Source organism: Stigmatopora argus, chromosome 14 (assembly GCF_051989625.1).
Source record: "Stigmatopora argus isolate UIUO_Sarg chromosome 14, RoL_Sarg_1.0, whole genome shotgun sequence".
NCBI lineage: Eukaryota > Metazoa > Chordata > Actinopteri > Syngnathiformes > Syngnathidae > Stigmatopora > Stigmatopora argus.
This window is the reverse complement of record NC_135400.1, coordinates 8,747,202-8,766,668: the sequence shown is the minus strand read 5'-3', so window position 1 is coordinate 8,766,668 and position 19,467 is coordinate 8,747,202. Positions and strand designations below refer to the sequence as shown.

The 19,467-nt window shown below is 37.8% G+C and overlaps 4 protein-coding genes across 10 annotated transcripts; 3 read left to right on the top strand and 1 right to left on the bottom strand.

The window, feature by feature from the left end:
* The first annotated feature begins 103 nt into the window (after nucleotides 1-103).
* Nucleotides 104-6,137, top strand: epor (erythropoietin receptor). 5 transcript variants are annotated; one of them, XM_077618062.1, is made up of 9 exons: nucleotides 104-704; nucleotides 1,341-1,455; nucleotides 1,654-1,738; nucleotides 2,306-2,472; nucleotides 2,741-2,889; nucleotides 2,961-3,117; nucleotides 4,213-4,300; nucleotides 4,385-4,472; nucleotides 4,666-6,137. In XM_077618062.1, the coding sequence occupies exons 1-9, from the start codon at nucleotides 669-671 to the stop codon at nucleotides 5,077-5,079; spliced, it is 1,299 nt and encodes a 432-aa protein (XP_077474188.1). In that variant the 5' UTR covers nucleotides 104-668; the 3' UTR covers nucleotides 5,080-6,137. The 5 variants fall into 5 exon arrangements, with proteins under 5 accessions (XP_077474188.1, XP_077474184.1, XP_077474185.1 ...); XM_077618058.1 differs by having other exon boundaries at nucleotides 1,606-1,738; XM_077618059.1 differs by having other exon boundaries at nucleotides 104-1,281; nucleotides 1,606-1,738.
* A 51-nt stretch (nucleotides 6,138-6,188) lies between these two features.
* swsap1 (SWIM-type zinc finger 7 associated protein 1) lies at nucleotides 6,189-8,055 on the bottom strand. The gene is made up of 2 exons (XM_077618063.1): nucleotides 7,500-8,055; nucleotides 6,189-7,050 (listed from the first exon to the last, which is right to left on the bottom strand). The coding sequence occupies exons 1-2, from the start codon at nucleotides 7,767-7,769 to the stop codon at nucleotides 6,502-6,504; spliced, it is 819 nt and encodes a 272-aa protein (XP_077474189.1). The 5' UTR covers nucleotides 7,770-8,055; the 3' UTR covers nucleotides 6,189-6,501.
* A 19-nt stretch (nucleotides 8,056-8,074) lies between these two features.
* Nucleotides 8,075-14,495, top strand: znf653 (zinc finger protein 653). Of its 2 annotated transcripts, XM_077618057.1 has the most exons (11): nucleotides 8,075-8,390; nucleotides 9,026-9,075; nucleotides 9,231-9,545; nucleotides 9,632-10,134; nucleotides 10,573-10,750; nucleotides 11,058-11,142; nucleotides 11,240-11,351; nucleotides 11,428-11,542; nucleotides 11,764-11,863; nucleotides 12,105-12,321; nucleotides 14,361-14,495. In XM_077618057.1, exons 1-10 carry the CDS (start codon nucleotides 8,095-8,097, stop codon nucleotides 12,280-12,282), a joined length of 1,932 nt encoding a protein of 643 aa, XP_077474183.1. In that variant the 5' UTR covers nucleotides 8,075-8,094; the 3' UTR covers nucleotides 12,283-12,321; nucleotides 14,361-14,495. The 2 variants fall into 2 exon arrangements, with proteins under 2 accessions (XP_077474183.1, XP_077474182.1); XM_077618056.1 differs by lacking the exon at nucleotides 14,361-14,495 and having other exon boundaries at nucleotides 12,105-14,224.
* Nucleotides 14,496-14,814: 319 nt separating this feature from the next.
* tspan34b (tetraspanin 34b) lies at nucleotides 14,815-19,378 on the top strand. 2 transcript variants are annotated; one of them, XM_077618064.1, is made up of 8 exons: nucleotides 14,815-15,030; nucleotides 16,417-16,497; nucleotides 16,923-17,138; nucleotides 17,948-18,022; nucleotides 18,097-18,204; nucleotides 18,292-18,426; nucleotides 18,512-18,604; nucleotides 18,971-19,378. In XM_077618064.1, exons 2-8 carry the CDS (start codon nucleotides 16,441-16,443, stop codon nucleotides 19,028-19,030), a joined length of 744 nt encoding a protein of 247 aa, XP_077474190.1. In that variant the 5' UTR covers nucleotides 14,815-15,030; nucleotides 16,417-16,440; the 3' UTR covers nucleotides 19,031-19,378. The 2 variants fall into 2 exon arrangements, with proteins under 2 accessions (XP_077474190.1, XP_077474191.1); XM_077618065.1 differs by having other exon boundaries at nucleotides 14,826-14,983.
* The last annotated feature ends 89 nt before the right edge of the window (nucleotides 19,379-19,467 follow it).

Below are 19,467 nucleotides of genomic sequence, written 5' to 3'. Positions count from 1 at the left end.
TCACCCCTCTCATTCAAAACGGGTTGGAGGTATATAGCGTTTAGTAAATGAGGTTGAATTATTTACAAAGCCATTCAATGCAGTTTAAATGAATATCTTTAATTGTCAAGGGTAGGAAAATAATATGAAACCAAATTCAATTCTTTGACTTTAATCTCTTGAAGTACTTGCCACCTACGCTTAAATAGAGTCTGTTACAGTATACAAATGATAAACTGGAGAAATGTTGAATTCAGTGCCGAAATAATAACACCTAAATTGTGCACATCCGTTGAATCTGTTGTTCTGTGTTTAGCAAGTACCGTACAATATATCGATGTGCTGTAACACTACTCATTTTCTTGCTTTATCTAATGAACCAGAAAACCGCACTTGGCATTGTTCTTTAGCAATACCATTTTCCACATCTTCCTCTTCCTGCCACCATTTCCATTACATTGCTTCCCAGTCTCACAGCTACAATTTCATGTCCATCAATAAGTAAGTAAGCATATTTTCTGCCATCATCAGTATAATGTATTTGTCCAAGATGTTTGAACTGATGCAATAAGTGTGGGGTTGCACTTAAAGAGATGAGGATAGGTTGACAATTCCCTCTCAGGGACCTATCAGAATGAAGAAAGAGTCACGTCTGCTGCTCTGATAAACGGAGGCAAAACAGTTGCAGAATGAAGATAAGAAGCCGTTTATGTCTACCACTGAAGGTAAACAGTGCACTGGTTCTTGAAAATAGTGAGAGTGCATTAATATAATACCTATCATTCTATTTACAATATTGTATTGAACATTTTATCGAAAGAACCAAAGCAGAACAAAAATCCACTCCTTTACAAGTTTGGGTTTATGCAGGTATATCACTTAGTCCGAGAAATCATGGTTGCAAACACACAGAAAGCAGTAAACAGGTTCAATTGAACTTTGTATGACAAAAATCAAGTAAGAACAATAAATATTGTTTCCTACTTGTTACTTCAAATGATATTTAGTGAAAAGTAACAAAAGTGAGAACATTTGAAAGAGTAAATGTCCTTTAGTGTTGTCCAAAATAACCGTCAATGGGTCTAATCCCGCCTAAAGAGGAGAGTAAATCTAAAAGATAAAAAATGGGTTGGACATGTTCAATTGCTCCTCCCCCCTTCCGCTGATTTTAAAAGAAAGTAAACAGCTCTCCACACATCTTATCATTGAGAAACAGCCTTTTAACCGTATTGCGCTATCCATGGTATCTAAAGCCAAAACAGGACAAGCCCCCCCTTGGGAGAGAAGTGCAGATGTGTTTATGTGTGTGCTACAGCCTGTTCTCATGTGCACATGACAAAAACATTTTTTTTGTTCATTAGGAAGACAGGAGAATGACATGTGATCACCTGAGACGACTATTGGCACTTTGCACCATAGTGTGCGCCATAAGGGGTTCCTACAGCATCCTGGACGCACAAGATTTCCAAAAGAAAGGTAAGGCTGATTATTTAAAAAAATAAAATAAAATAAACAAACATACATACTATATTTGAACTTCAGTCAAAACTGGAAGCAGATGAATTACTTAATTGAGAGGAATACAACTTTTTTTTCTCTCTGCACCAAATCATCAACTCAATACAGTCTCTATTGTGCTGGAAGTGGAGCCAAAAAACCCCAAATGCTTTTCAGAAAGCAAATTCAACTTCACCTGCTTCTGGGAAGAAGATGGAAAGGGTGGCTCTGTGGATCAATATTCTTTCACATATGCCTACCGGTAAGATCACAGCATCTGGTTATCCATGAAGCACTACTGCTTTTATTAGTCGTGTAGTGGTTGGTAAAATATATCATGTACTCTCATATCACACTCAAATTTCATTATAACCAAAGCAATGTATTCCAAAATTCATTTCAGCATTTTTTTTGGTCTGAGAGCTGATTTATTGTATATATTGCGCCTGTACGTTAAACCAGTTATTGAGCAAGTCATTTCTGTCATAACTTTTTTGGTCAGTTCCAAATTAGTTTCACAAACTAACACTTCTTTCTCAAACACATCTTTGCTTATTCGCGCTTGTTTGGGATTTTTTGTTGACACTTGTACACTTAATGTCAAATCAAATCTATAATTTTGAACAGCTTCTGAGTATTGGCGCAGAGCTAGTTATTGTGCATTTTGAACATTATTAATATTTTAAACTCAACCAAGTACTAAAATTCAGTTGTTTAATTTCACAAATAGTGAGATTTTCGATTTTGTGGTTCCATGTATTATGATCGATTTATAATTGTTATTGTATTTTAGACACTGAACTTTTTTATGTCTTCTGTGTCTCTATAGAGGTGTAAATAGCAGCAAATGCCCACTGAAGACCCTCACTACACAGGATGGAAAAAAGCTGTACTTTTGCCGTATGGATCAAGGTTCAATGTTTAGCGAAATGTATATTGAAATTCATCAAAATGGAAGGCTGATCCACAATCGCAGTCTTCAGTTGGAATGTTTTTGTAAGACTTTTTCTGTTTTTAATAGTAATAGCAACATGTCAATTGGTTTCTAAAGTCTCTTGTCACTTATAGATGTCAAGTGAGTAGGAATCAATGGAATTTTTGTATCAAACTCAAGATACTTTTATCCTTAATATGTGATGATAAAAGTATCTTGACTTCGATACAAAAATTCCATTGATTCCTACTCACTTGACATCTATAAGTGATGATTTTTGTGAAATAATATTATCATGATTCCCATCCAAGTTGTGTGGTTATACAACAGTTTTGCTGGACCCTCCCACAAAGGTGACTCTGAGTACCAAGGGTCAACATAATGAGCTGAATGTAAGCTGGATCCCTCCTCTGAAACGTATGGATGACAGCTTGTTATACGAGGTCTCCTATGCAATGGCTGGAAGCCACGTGCCCCAGGTAGAACATTTCTCATGAGTCAGATTGCGGTTTTGGGGGGTTTGTCAATTAACTATAGGCTGGATTTACAGGTAGAGGTGGTACGAAGCAGCTCCTGGACGATCTTAAGGGACCTACAGCCAGGCACTAAGCATGAGGTGCAGGTCCGGGTAAAACTGGACGGCGTTAGCTATGATGGCTACTGGAGTGCGTGGAGCGACCCAGTGTTCATGGAAACACCACCTGCAGGTCTGCATTTATTAATAAAATTTGTATAATTTCTTCAAAAATAGATGGTGATATGCACTGGACTGGTTCATTTCAGTTCTGTATAGAACATATTCAGATCATGATTAAGTCTATTTTTTCCCTGTTTGTGGGATTCATCTCCTGGTGTATCCCTATCACATAGTTGTTAGCAGAAAAACATTTTGGGGGGTTTTCTGCATTGCTTCTTTCTGGGGTGTTGATTTTCTCAGTTGGTTTCATGCCTCTCTGTACTGGGCCAGATCTTAACTTTGATATGTGTCTTCCTTCCTTGTGAAGTTGGCAAAGTTTGGTATTGGGCCTAAATCCTAAAATTGTTGAATGTGTGTGTGAAAGACCTTTGTTGGGAAAATGTACATATTCCCAAAAGCTAATGTAAAATATTATCATGTGTATATCTTCATCCAAGCTACCAGATGGGATTTTTAAAGACAATAATAGACTGTGCAGTCTAATCAGTCCCGTAGTTTTGTTTAGTTCCCCTTTTCGCTTTTTTCACAGTAGGCTTTGCACTTTTGAGTTTGTGTCTTTAAGTTGGTTTTACGTGCAGTGATAAGACAAACTCAGAGACGTGGTTCATGATTCCACGATTGTGACGTAGAAATTGTAAAAAATGTTGCATGGTGCTTTTGTTGAACTATCTAGAAGGTTTCGGCAATATATTTTGATAAAACATTAAAATTGCTTTGGATTGCTTTGTTGTTTAGTTTTTCCTTAAGGTGAACTGTAGCTGATTGTGTTAAATGTATACATGATATTGTTTAAAAATATTGTTGGCAATACATAATACTAAGTTGTATTATTTACTTATTTCTTACACAATCGCCAATTATTGTGTACTGCAATGTGCACGCAATATTTGTTTTGAGCATTTTATGTAAAGAAGAGGTTCTGTGGTAATGTTTCATTTTTGAGTCGTACTTGTCATACGTTTTGTTATAGTTTTCACGGACTAATTTTCTTGCAACGTGTCCACATTTGTTCAATTACTGTGTCATAGTAAAATATGAAAGCTACATACACATGCTGCATTTTGCGCTTTTGATTTCTAAGTTATTTTCTAATGACTCTTTACAGAGCTCAACCTGCTAATTCTGTTCCTAATCCTCATCATGGGTTTCATTCTGATGGCACTGTCTTTCACAGTGCTCGTGTCCAATCGCAGGTGAGAATTTTCAAACCACGGAAATAGTGAAACATGTATCAATTGATGATGAGGCAGATATTTTAGCTCTCGTCTTTTCAACAGGTTTTTGAGAAAGAAGATTTGGCCAATTATTCCAACTCCTGATGGCAAATTTCAAGGTCTTTTTACTGATTACGGTGGAGATTTTCAGGTAAGAAAAGAATGGGACCGAAATGATTAGCACACTGTCTAAACAAACACACACTATTTAGTTTTGGCTATGTTGATTTTATCTATTTATTTATATCTATTATCCGAATAAAATAAAACATGCCTCTGTCTTCTTCATATATGTTGTACTGAGTCAACAAAATTGTCACTCAATTGCTTTTGTCTATACACAGGAGTGGTTGAAGCAGACAAATGAGGGTTTGTGGTTGGCGCCAGCATTGGTTTTTAATGAGGAATACCCACATTCTCTGGAGGTTCTCTCAGAGCTAAACCTGAATCCTCCACTATTCCCTCCGCCCCTACCACCAAAAATGTCTGGTGCTTTGAATTTTCAATGTACAGAGAATGTGCAGAAGAGTTTGGATTTAGCACTGAGAAAAATACCTCATAATCACTGGCTGGTGGACAACCTAAGGTTGCAGAACCATCACCCTGTCCCTTGCTCCCAGTCATCTCGACTAGAGTCTCAAGATACTTACGTAACCCTTACTGGGAACAATCACGAACAAGACAACATTCTCGTGGATTCTTTGCCAGTAGATGTGCTTTTGGCCTTTAAAAAGACACTCCTGTCAGAAGCGCAATGATCTGGTTCTTTACTACAGCTTCAGGGCACCCAGAATGCCTGACATCATGCCACTGACATCAGGAACAAATGCAAGGTCTTCTACAGAATAGTGCCAAGACGAACATTCCTGTTAATGTGCTCTCTGATCCCGGATGACTACTGAAAAGACATAAATCAAGACTGATGGGTAAGAGGCACACAGGAGACAATTTAAAGGGTTGAAAGCAAAAAACTAGCTCCATATGTTCTCAAATATCAGTATTTATGAGATGCCTCATGCGCGAGACCTTTGTGATATCTATGAAGTGTAAATGAATATACATAATGATAACTATCAAAAACATACTGTGTTTGTAAATAAAATAATACATATTAGACTTCAGAACTGGTATGTTTAGCTGGTATTTCCTAAGACGGAAAGCTCAGAGACAAGAGAATTCTACTGTTGGCATTGCAGGTGGAGCCTTGGTTACAGTATATATTGTGAAGAAGTAACTATTTTTTTACTCACTGCTGCCATGTGTGGAGCAGAAGTTTATTTTTTTCCTACATTTTACACTAATGATTTGTATTTTGCCTGTTTGTATATTTACTATTAAAAAACTATATCTTGCAGAAGCCTATTGCTGCCACACCAAAAAAATAACTTTACATGATATAATCTAAAGAGGTGTTGTAGTTTTTTTTAACTAAAACTAGGCAAGCTCAACACATTGTATATCTTTGCAAGTCTAGGTTCACGTTTTATGAAGGATATAATTTTGTAACAAAGCAGAGCCTTTTGTCTATAAATGTTCAGTTCTTTAATGAAATATTATTCCAAAGTGGAATATTTTTATGATTGTAATTTGTATGGTATTATTAGAAAAGGTATTAGGGGTTGTGTTTAAAGGGCCACTTCAGTGTTTTGATGGTGATAGACATCTAATCGTTTTGAACTGGGAGGGCTGCTAGTGAATACACAAATGTTTATTTGCATTCCCAGTCAACCCTCACAATTCAAAAGGATGGATTCAAATGAAAAACCCATTAAACTCAGAGTGGAAGAATTAAAAGAGCCACATTAATCTACACCAATCATTGTCAATGGCTTGTTTATGACAGTTTTAAAAGGAAGAATTAGTGTAATTCACTGCAATGCAGGCTTTATTAAACTGTAGAGTGAAAAGTAAAACACTATTTAGTCAGAATCAAATGTATATTTAGGATTACATTAAAAATATCAGTCTGACCAAATAATCACCTGGAAATAAATGCTCTAACACTAGCAGTTCCTTCTTTTGTGGAATCTGTTTAGAGTCAAACAATTATGTAGCTGAATAAAGTTATGTAATCAATGCACTTGGTGCAAAACACCTAATACCATTGAGTATGTTGCTACTCAACTTGAAGTTAAACATTAAAGTCCATTTTTGAGAGTCCCCATTTGATGCAAATGTTCTCAAACTAAGTGAAACTCCATTAAATCATCAGGATACATTAACAACTGCCATTCTTGGGCTAAACTTGTCCTTAATTGGGCGTCCTTGGTGGAGGTTTCAAGGGGGATACCAGTTCCAGAAAAGTAAATGTGCCACAGCTCCTTTAATCCAGCTGCTGCAGCTTTGTAGCTTCTGTCTTGGTCCAGAGTACATCGTACCAGAAAGTAGCGATCAAGTGTGTCAAGAACTTGATCCGATTCTCCACTGAGCTGTTTTGGCTGATAAGAGGCAATAATGCGACAGCTTGTTGGGCTAGACGTTGACTGCTCAAGGATGCCTGTGAGAAAACTGGCTGTGTCGCACAACAATGCCGACAGGTGTGCAACGGAAGATTGTTCTCCAGTTAGAGACTCCCTGTGGCTGGCACCTGAAAGTCCACATAGAAAATCCTCCAATCTGTCTATGATGATCAGTGCTGGAGGAATGGGAAATGTGTTGGTAGATTCATGAAGGCCTGCCACTTGCTGGAGCAACTCCTCCAATGTCCTTGGATAGCAGAATTTGATTTTCTTGTAAAACAAAAGAAGAAATGATGAAAGAAGGGAAACATCTTTATTTTCCCACACTATACGTAAAATTGTTAGTGAGCCATAGATTGAATATTATTTTTCAAGTCAGTTCTGAACATTCATCAAAACTAATACTGTAATAGTATTATGACACTCATAAGGTTTTATTACAAGGAACGTATATCCAATACACACCCCTAACCCTAACAACCTACACCCAGTTACACCTATTATAGTAGTTGGAAAGTAGTTTTTGATGTTGATGTTATATTAATTTTCCTCATTCATATACATTTTGAATGTAATATAGACACTGAGGAAAAATATATTTGAATTCTTTTCTGGAGTTGAATAAGAAATTCCACTGATAATAGTATTTGTCATTTCTTTAACACAACTGTATGTGCTTCTTGAGAAGAGTGAGAGAATCTCCTTATTTTAGATCGTACCTTTAGACTCTCAGGGCTCAAGCCTGGAAGACATTTCTCCAAACACAGTGGGAGATTCTGGATTTTCGTTCGTGTAAAGAACACTAATCTGATACCCATCTGAGAGGCAGCTGTAAATGCCACTAGAAGCAGCACTGAGCGTGTCATATTTTGTTCTCCGACTAATAGGACACCGCATTGTGCCGATGCTGGAGAGATCACTTCGAGTTCCTTCTTTGAGTCATTTTTTGACATTAAATTGGTGAATGTTTTGGTTAATATATCTGCCATGCCTGCCTTTGTTTACAAGTTGCACGTTGGTTGGTTGCAGGTATTATTATGTTCCGTAGGGCAACTATTGCTTCATAAGAGTTCTGCTATTTAATCGTTTTGACGGAGGTTCAATTTACGACTTTTAAATTTACGGTGTTTTTTGCTGACTAATAAAGTTGTGATGTGTAGATTTTTTTAAAGTCGACGTTTGAACCATAGATGTCATATATTGTTAAAGTTCAAACGTAAATAACCCGCGCTCACGTTTTTTTTTTCTTAAATACATCCGGTTAAGAGCTGGATACAACTTCCGGATAAAACAACATCAGCTGTTGTTGTCAAAATGGCGCATAACCAGGCAGAATTGGATGGTACTCAGGTAGTGGAACAAACAGGGGACCGAGGAAAATGTGTGTTAAGGCGCTGCAGGGGCCGACCCAGGCTTACAGACTCAGATCGAGCACAACGACGTCTGGAATCCCGAAAAAAGTACGATATCCGGAGGGTTTACCTGGGAGAGTCGCACAAAATCTGGAGTGATCTCCGAAGGCGTACAAGTCTGAGTGATGCTGGACTTGCAGCGTATTTAATCGTTCTTCATTCCACATTTGGAGAAAAATATCAACATAAACTCTTAGGGTGAGCCTCCCTGCAGATTGCAGTTTTATTTTGAAAATGTCATGTCCCACTGCCATCATTCCCCCCACATCACTTATTAAGTGTGATCACGTTAGCAGGATTTTAACAATGCAAAGGCCCTATTGGAATTTTTAGGATCATTATTATTATTTCTTTTTTTCAGGCTCGAAATGAATCGTGGCTAAAGTTTACATATGATGAGAGTTTCGGGGAAAACGCACAAGTGGCTCAACAGCGCCCCCTTGCAAATTTCAGAATGGCCTTCCTGTGCAGTTTTTTCATCAGGCAGCTACCAAATTTAATGGGTTGAGACTTTGTGCACATTGCACAAAAAGTCTTGTTAAATGGTTGCATCTTGTGAAAGGGGGATTTAAAAATGTAATTGTGAACACTCACGCAAATCCATAACTCCCCACTGCGATTGGCTGGCCACTAATTCAGGTTGCCCCCTGCCTGGTACCGGTAGTTGGCTGGGATAGGCTCCAGCACCCCCCGTGAACCAAGTGATGAGTCCAACACGGAAGCATTAGCCCAAAATGTTTTGACTTGTTTTTTTTTATTCTTAATTAAACTGTGTGCGATCTAAATGTGAACACCCACTGGTGAAAATGTCAATTTAGTATTCTATCTTACAGGAAATCTATAAGCCCAGGTAGGCCGGAAGAGTTGGTGAATCAGAGAAAAGGTGAGTTACAAACGATGAATTATATTTTCTAAATGATATATCACACAAATCCAACAATAACAGACTAATGTCTACAAATAGAGACAAAGTGCTAAATTATTTTCCTTTTTTAATCAGTGCTCAATGTAAAATGTCTTTTGTATGTGTTTTGCCAGTTAAAAGAGACCGTGAGTCAAGTCTCCATAGCTTGATGTGTTGGTACCAGGAGCATTTGCATTCCTGCCCTCATGAGCCCCAACTCCGAGCTCTGGAGCCACAGCCCAATTTCTCTACTGCTGCCATCTGGCAATGTGTATCCGACCATTCATTTGTGCAACTTCTTTTCTCTCCGCTGACGGAGGCAAGTGACTCTGAGCGGGAGGAGGAAGAAAATGAATGTGATGGTGACGGTGAAAATCTTGCAAATACAGATTCACTGGAGACAAAAAGATTATCAAGCCGGAAGAAAAAAACAAAAACTTTGTTAAAAGGTGAATACTGGAAGTGTTTTTTTTTTATTAGCATATTCCTGAATTTCTTGTCAAATAACTTTTTTCTCCTAATTTGCTTTCTGTAGCATTAGGAGGAACAATACTTGGTTCCAAACTTCGGCAACCATCCACTAATGAGATAGAACAGAGTGAAGTTCTAACACAACATGTCAGTGTGGAAACCTCTTCAAATGACATTACCCTTACAGTCCCGCCTGTGTGGGAGATGGAAATGGAACTGGAGCGGCCACCAGGATCTCCTGAAACAATATTTCATGCCATTACCTCAGAAGAGGAGGCTGAGGATGTAAGGCAAGATGAAGATGTGACTGAAAGATTTGTGGAAGAGCAAGGAGAGGAAATTGGACATGATTATGAGTGTGATACTGTGAGCGCATCTTTTTCTGATCAACTGGAAAACACAGACGATGGCATAAGTTATTCAGTTCCACCCTCTCAGTCGGAACTGTTGGTCCCCTCCCTTGAGCGACCAGAAGAGAAAGGCGAACTATTTGACGCACATTCTTTGCAGACGGTGGTGACTAGTTGTGAAATTCCTGACCATCAGACTGCTTTAGAAGGTTCACAGGTCAGTACATGCAGAAATAAACACTAACATTTTAAAATAAATCTAAAATAAAAATAAACAAAGGAAATATTCAATCCTCTTGAACTGGGATTTCAATAGATTAGATGTCTGTGGTTGTGAATGGCAGCCAATGAGTTAACAAATACTGTATCTTCATTTATTGTTGTGTTCTTAATTTATTATTATTATTTTATCTTATTATTTCTCCTAATGAAGTGATAACTGCAAGTGTTTATGCCATTAAGACGATGGTGTTTTTTTTCTTTTAACCGTAATCTCAGCTACAGCTAGACTGACTGCAGCAGTATATGCTCTGGTTGAGGAACAGATTGAACTCGCAAGTCAAGGCACTTACTGTTACGCTCCTCTTGAAAGCAGATTTGGACCTACTATGATTAAATGAGTGTGAAGTTGTCATCCTCCATTTTCTGTTTGCAGCTAATTATTATAACTGGACCCAGCTATGAGGCTTTCACCCCAGGTAGTCTTCAGCTCAATGTTGGTGTTGGTAATGTGGAGGAAGACACATGCACTGCCATCAGGGGTGTCACCTACAATCAGGTTTCCGATCCTAAATCAAAAAGCAAAGCGGAAGAAGATGAAGACTGCATGACAGGTGTGTTAGAGTTACAAGCCCAAAAGGTTGCATGTTGAACAAATGCAACGTGAATAGAATGGAAAATTGCCTCAAATATCTTTCTCTCCTATTATTTGTGCTGTCAGCCCCCAAATAGGATGGAATAGTCAATTCAATGATGGGTTATTTAATTTCCTTTGTGGCGAAAAACTAAATAAATAACATTCATTTGCTATAAAGAAACTCAAATTTTCATAAAATTGATTTACTAGCATCTAGGCTTATTTGAAATGCTGGTACAGTGTTACGATACACTTTCCATCTCAATATAATCTTATGTGAACAGGATTAGATGACAAGCATCTGCACCGGCCCACTGTTGACAGTCTGGAGCTGAGTGCTGACCGTGAACTGAAGAGAAGTCTGAGCAGGTTTGTCATCGAGAAGAAAAGAAATCCTGAAATAATTGTCATGTGGTTTGTTTGGAAAAATATACTCAAAAGGCTTTTGTCATATTTGTCATCCTAGATCAAAGAGAAACAGGCGAGGCCCTGTTATTGAGGCTGATGGAATGCTTAAGATGTTCCATTGCCCATACGAGGGCTGCAGTCAGGTGTATGTAGCTATTAGCAGCTTCCAGGTGAGAGAACCCATTTCTTCCATAGTTCAGATTTCAACTTTTATATCATGCACTTTGGTCCTCTGAACACGTGCAGAATCATGTGAACCTAGTTCACAGAAAAGGCAGGACCAAGGTTTGCCCACATCCGGGCTGTGGAAAAAAATTCTACCTGTCTAATCACCTACATCGACATATGATCATCCATTCAGGTAAGCTCACAACGACACTGAATTTTCAAAAGAAACAGAGACCACAATATTAACATTTGCTCTCTTTTTGTTTATTTTGTACTATTAAGCATTATTTATGAATACATGTTTTTTTAAACACAATTAGAAATAAATATTTTACTCTAGTAGCGTATCAATCCATCATCTCTGTCTCTAATTTTTAATTGGCAAAATTTGAAACGGAAATCTTTTCTCGCTAGGGGTGCGAAATTTCATCTGTGAGACATGTGGCAAATCATTCAAGCGTAAGAACCACCTGGAAGTTCACAGACGGACTCACACCGGAGAAACCCCTTTACAGTAAGATGTTGATATGGATATGTGCCATCAACATATGTGGACATCACATTTTGGTTGATGTAAACAACAACATTTTAAGTGCGCCTTATGTGAACAAAAATATTCAAGAGCGATGGCTGGATTTTGTCTGAATTAAAAGAAAAATAGTCACTCCTAAATTCTTTATCTTGCTAAGTAGTTGATATGGGCAATAATCGTCATCTGTTTTCCTTCCCATTTTTCTTCCAACATCATCTATCAGATGTGAAATTTGTGGTTATCAGTGTCGTCAGCGTGCCTCACTAAACTGGCACATGAAGAAACACACTTCAGAGGCCCACTATAACTACACATGCGAGTTCTGCGACAAGCGGTTTGAGAAGTTGGACAGTGTTAAATTCCACAAATTGAAGAGCCACCCAGAGAAACTGACGTCCTGAGATCTTGACACTCGGTTTGAAGTACATGGCCAGTTTGAGGTATAGTGACAGTCTCAATCCTCAAGGCCTACAAATTGACGCTTTTAAAATGTCCGAGCGTAATTTAAAAAAAGTTCAAACTCACTTTAATTTAACTCATTGGCTGCCATTGACTGTGATAGTCCAATCCTTTTGTATTGGGAGATTGGGCAACCCTTACAAACCAATTTAATTCCCCTGCAGAAGGATGAAAAGAGCTGCATGATTGGACGTCTAAAATCGTCAATGGCACTGAAAGAATTATGGAACTCCTTTACTGTTACTTTAATTTGAAGTTAAAATCTTTTATTTGTTTATTAATTGTGAATGAAATATGATTTAGTGAAAATAGCATTTGCATTTCCTGAGCAGAATATCTACATTCATGTGAATTTTTCTTCTTTATGTTTTCTATTTAAATAAGATTATTTTTGTGGCTATTATCTTGCAAATAGTTTGGTCTAAACCATAATGTGATATTTCTTCTACTAAAAATGAAATTTTTGTTTTAGAGGTGTTTGGATAACACAAATGTTCATTTTAAATACCACAATAGCAAAAGACTGCGGTAATGTTGATGTATTGATTTAGTGTTTCACATTGTGTGACACAAATTATTCCATTATTGAATAAGATGGTGCTGTATGGGTGTCTGTCTGTCTTTGTGTGCGTGTATGTAGGGAGGAGGGGTCTGCATGCATTCTTGCAAACCTACAACCAACCACACTAACCCTTGTGAGAAATAGTGGTGCAGATGATGTATTTATTCACGAGTGAATATTGTATTACTCTTTCTCAGGAAAATTATTTTGTGTACAATTGTGTCATGTATTTTTGCACCGTATGTGTTATTTTCCAAGAAAATGCACATTTCTTTCCTGTCAGTCCTCACATGATGAGTCATTCAATATTTGGCCTCCATTCACATATAACCTGTTTTTATCCAAATAACATTTGGTTAATATTGTGCAACATGCCTGTTTCACAAAATGCTTCCTCAAGTGTTTGTGATCAGGTGTGGGTGAGTTTGCACAAAAAGACATGGCACATAGTTATACAGTGACTGAAACCAAACCTTTCTTTGGATATGTCATTTGACAGGCGCTAATATACTGTACTTGTGTTAACAAACATTGGGAAATTTGACGGTGTGCCCATATTTACTTTGCCCACACCATTTTCAAATTATGCAAAATGCTTGAGCAGGTCACGATAACAAATGAATTACTTTTTCTCTCATTTTCAGAGAAGCTGGCTCCCATGTCTCATTTCTGTTCATTTATCACAGTTGTGAACAGTGAACTGTATTGTGTGCTTCACATGTAGCTCAATGTTCAGTTATAAATTTTTAATCTTGCCAAAAATTCTTAGATGCTTGTAAACCCAGTTTTCAAAATTCATCAATAATTTATGCTTTTTGTTTTCTTTCTTTTTAATTTATGCCTGAAACAAATCTTCACAACTTTGTTATTCTGTACTCTGCAAAATACCTGTTAATTTACAATTTTGACCATCAAAAATGTTTCTCAACAACGTCAAAATGAATTAGGGGTCGAGCGTTATCAATGGCACTGAAACTTGAGCATCCACGGTCAGTCCTCCCACTTTAAATGAATTGGACGTCTATCCTCGTCTAAGTGACATTAAATATTATGAAATTTAACACAAACAAATCTGGCCCAAAAACTTTTGTTTTTGTTTTTTATTCTTTTTCTACTACATTTTCATGTCTAATTTTGTGTAATCCCCAAAATATATATACAAAGCAAATGATTAACAATTTTGTGTGTGATCGTCACATTTGTGGATGCCAGGTTTTTTGGGATTAAAAATGATAAAAAATAGACCCTTGCCCTATAAAGGGTTTTTAAAAAATTCTAAATGAACAAAAGAAATAAAGTTAAATGCTTGTATGTATCATAAATCTTTTTCCCTTGCCTTATTTGTACAGTCGGTCATCAAATAGAAAGTGATAGTCATTAAAAACGATGATATTATTTCAAATAACTCGTTGCTAGATTTCCTTTTTAAAACAACCACAACAACATTCATCTTTGCAGGTGGTGCTGGAACCTCTCCCAGCCAACCACAGGGAGCAGGCGAATTGGTTGCCAGCCAATCGTAGGGAACACTGAAACGGACAGCTACTCACGATTGCACCATCACCGAGTAGGAATCGAACCCGAACTGCCCGCACCAAAGTGAGGTGGAAGGACCACTTGCACCATCGCATACCCCCACAACAACAAACATTCAAATGTTATTTTTTCCAATCAGAATTTAAAAAAATTCAGGCCTAACTATTTGCTTCAAATTATGTTTGCCTGAGAGTTGAAGATTTGCATTAACATTACATAAATCCTTGTCCTCAAAATAAAGAACTAGTCTCCCCCACCCCCAGGGATCCGACAGCCTCCTCCCACAGGTAATAAGCACCAGTCCAGCTCTATGGTGATGTGTTACTCAGCTGCTTTGGTCACACCTACCTCCCCCTCCCTTTCTCAAAGCTTGCCGTATTACTTACGAATAAACTGGCTGCTTTAAAAGAGTTATTGAAAGCTATCTAAAGTTCTTACAGACGCAGGATAGCTGTTGGAAAAGAAGTCATTTTTGAGGAAGACAGTTTCGTCTTAGAAACTCCCAGCATTTCCATCACAAGAGTCAAGGAAGAGACTCCCTACAGGTGACACAATCTCAGGACTCCCTTGGGTTTCTTTTTTTTCCTCAGTGGTAAGCATGAATTGACTTCACTTGAATTATGTTCATTGTCATTTATTATACTCTTCCCTACCTTTAAAATAATCGCAACCTCAAGCAATTATTTCCACTAGCATCCTTTTTGAGACTGCATTTGACAGGGATGGATGCAATTTAATGAGCGGTTAGTATGAGTGCTACAGAACAGGAAATGGGATCCCATTTGATCATTTGCATGTGTGTTCAGCTTTCATTTACATTGGATTACACGTTCATGCTGCTAAGGGGTCAAGGAAGAGAAATTGAAATGGAAAAGGGGGAGTCAAGGCAACTGGATGCACTTCTAGACCACTAGCCTCTGACCCTAAATGTATGATTAACTGGATTTGGAATAGCGGCCTAAGCTGACACACTCTTCCTGTTTTTGTCCTATTAAGTCCTCTTGTGTGTTGAACAATTACAATAAGGACAAAATGGGACGAGGAAGTAATTGTAATGGGATCATTCACAAAGAAAGTGGTTGTCCTCGCTCTTGTTCAGCAGGGATTACGCTTTGTGTTGTCTAAAACCACACAAAAGCCCATCTGGGAGGTCATCATAAACTTGATGCCTTTTGAAAGGTCAATTTACCGGAACTTTTGTGATATTCACAAACGGGGATTCCAGGATAAGGAAGGTAAAAGATTATTTCAAGAACATTTTGTTTATTTGTATTTGCCTTAAAAAACAGAAGCAATTCAACCAAAACCTAAAGCTGCTATACTACAGTGGACAGTCTATTAGTGTTTTATTATTGCCTGCTGAAGTGTGAGTTTTGAAAAGGTATTTTAATGCAATTTCACAAAACATTTGGCATTAACTCATTGTCAGTCTTTGACGGCAGTAGACGTCCAATCCACTTGAACTGACGGTTAGCAGTGAATGAAAGAATGTTCTAGTGGTGACAAACTAATTTAAATCCACAGCAGGAGGCTGAAAACTACTACATTAGTTAGATTTGTAATTTCTCCAGAGCACCTTTCTCAAAAATAAAGCAGTGACGGTCCCTCCTTGGTTTAATTCTAAACCAAGCAAAGCCAGCACACAAATGTGCGTAAGATGATATGTGTTTGTTGAATGTCATGTGAATGAATTGAAAACCATTATGTTTGAGTAGCAAAGGTTATTGTGTACATAAAGGTTGGTGGGGAAAGAACTACAGGCTTATTTTGTATCTTGAACCACTCCCTTGTTCAACTGTCGCTTGTAAGGGCAGTCTTTTTAATCTGCCAAATGTGAAGGTGCATTATCAAAATTATTGATGTAAAGCACATACAGTACCAGCACAACTGATAAATAGTTGTAGTGGCAACAAAATGAAAGCAAAATAGTGTTTATGATGGTTGTCTCACCTTGTTTTCTTCCTTTTTGTTTTTACAGGGTGGGCATAACAACAGATGAAAAATGGGATGCTTCGGATTCCTCAAGTTTATGATGTTTACTTTCAATGCAATTATATTTGTAAGTTGATGTTCATGATATTTAATGAGTAATGCAAATTTTATTGTAATGACTGTACAGTACTTAATGCAAACCATATCTTGGATGCGTCAGTTGATTAATGTGTCCATGTGGGCAAATGATTAATTTGATTTTTAAGAAATGTCTTATTGGATATGAACTTTTCATTCATTCATTTTCTGAATCCCTCAATAGGGTCGCAGGGGGTGCTGGAGCCTACCCCAGCACACACGAGGAAATAGACAACCATGCACACGCTCATACCCTCGGGGCAATTTTTTTAGTGTGTTCAATCAGCCTACCATACATGTTTTTGGAATGTGGGAGGAAACCAGAGTGCCAAGATAAATTATATGGTATTTTCCTGCAAAAAAAAAGCAGCCCTGACTTCAGCTTCAAGTCTAAACCCCTTCACTGCCCCACAGTTGGCAGGTGCAGCCATCCTTGGCGTTGGCATCTGGGTGAAGGTGGACAGTGGATCCATCTTGAGTTTCCTCGGGAAGATTGAAAACGCCCCCAAGGAGCTTGCCCAGGTGCTCAATGTTGGTTACCTGCTGATTGCAGTTGGAGCACTACTGGTCATCATTGGTTTTCTAGGCTGCTGTGGTGCCATCAAGGAAAGCAAGTGCATGCTGCTACTGGTAGGTGCTTGATTTAGAGACATTACCAATGGTAAAAAATGTGTGTGTTTTTTTTTTAAAGATGCTACAGGATTTATGTTATTATGCATCTGCTTAATAATATTTCAAAGTTGCATTGATCCAAAGAGACTGGATATCTCAGCAAGTGTTTTGGGGGATTTTTTTTTAATTTTCAGATCCATCATCACTTTTATGTTTTAGTAGAGCGTTTAGTACTCCAGAATTAGCATTCCCTCACCAGTAAGATTAGAAGGCTCATCACTCCGCCATCTAGTGGAGCAAAGAAAGTGCGTGTAAAGACTTGTAGTAATTGTTTGCTCATTATTATCCCCGAGGTCACTGGGGTACTGGGCATATATTCTATTAAGTCATTCATTTTCCGTAGCACGTATCCTCACAAGGTCAACTATGGGAATCAGGTGGGGAACACCCTGAATTAGTGACCATCCAATCGCAGGGAACGAGGAGAAGGACAATAACTCATGCTCACACTCACACCTATGGGCAATTTAGAGTGTTCAAACAGCATACAAACCATGTTTTTGGGAAGTGGGATGAAACTGGAGTACCTGGAGACCTACGCAAGCCCTGGAAGAACATGTAAACTCCATGTAGGAAGGTCAGAACCTGGGATTGAACCCTCGATCTCAGAACTGTGAGGACAGCCCGCTAACCAGTCATCTACCGGGCCACCCATATGTTAATGATATTTTCATATTGAAGTCAAATTACAACATACTGTTGCTTTAATACTCATAGCAGAGTTACAATTCCAATATGATCAATGAGATTTTAATATTTTGTCCTAGTTCTTCATCATAATCCTGGTGGTTTTCATAGCAGAGGTTGCAGGAGCTGTGGTTATCTTGGTATACAGACCTTTAGTAAGTCAACACTTGTACATTTTCAAATTGATGCTTACCGTATCTTCACAAGTAACTAAATGTTTTTATAAAAGGCTAAAGACTTATTTAAGAAGTTTGGCGACGCAGCAGTTGGGAGCATCAAGAAGGACTACGGGAAGAATTCAGACATCACTGGACTGTGGAATACTACAATGACCTCAGTGTGTAATATTGATAAAGTTTGTCACAATTTGTTTAAGTCAATTTTCGTATAGCAGAATTTGTTAATCATGTTTTTGTGTCCTCAGTTAAAATGTTGTGGCATCTACAACTCCTCCAACTTCATAGACTCTCCATATTATGTGGCTAACAACAATCAATACCCATCTCCGTGCTGCCCAGATAAAAGGCCCTGCAATCAAACAGTGATTGACAATTTCAGGGTATGAGCTCTAATAGTAGAGTAAAAAATAAATCAAACAACTGCAGTCAGCTTCAGCGGTTCTTTATTATTTGTTCTCTTCTTAGGAAATCCCAGGTTGCTTTAATAAGATCACACAATTGATTGATGACAACACGGTGGCCATTATTGCTGTGGCTCTTGGAATTGCGGCACTTGAGGTAAGAACTCTCATTAAGTTCCTTCTTCATTCCCTCATCAAGCTGTACATTTAAGTGCATCTGACTGTAATTTATTTATTCATTTTCCATTACACATATCCTCACAAGGGTTGCGGGGATGCTGGAGCCTATTCCAGCTAGCAATGGGTAGTAGACTAGGTATCATAATTTTACATTAAAAAATATACTGAAACTAAACAAACCTAAATGTCAGTGCATAGTACTATGTATTCTGGACAAGTTTACACCACATGTGAACTATACAGGCATATATTTTTAAGATGCATAATGAGCCCTAAGAGCCAAACTCAATTGTTTTTGCCCTCTTTTCTGTTTTTTTACCCAATGTTTGTGTATTCTCTGCAGATATGTGCCATGATTGTTTCTATGTTCCTTTACTGCAAGATAGATTCAAAGTCAGCCTGACACAACAATCAACAACTCCAGAAGGCTCAATTTAATCAATGGATTGAATTCTGCCTGTTAAAAAGACTGCTTATATTTGTATGTAAATGTCTTATCTCTTCTATCAGAATTATGGGATGGGTGGCATAAGAAAATATTTTAAACAAAGAAGCAAAATTAGGGAATGTATCAATAATACTACAGATAATATACATCACTTATTATGTGCCGTGCCAGCTTTACATTTTTGACACACGACTGAGAAATTACAAAATGACTGAGAACATTGAATAATGCTTGCAAATGTATGTTAATTTTAGATTGCTACTTTGATAAAAACAAAATGATGTGTTTGTTAAACATAATGAAAGACAATAAACATGTATTTATCTACATAGGTGTGTCCTTGAGATGCTTTCACCAAGTTAAGCGATTCAAACCAGATGACCAATGCGGGA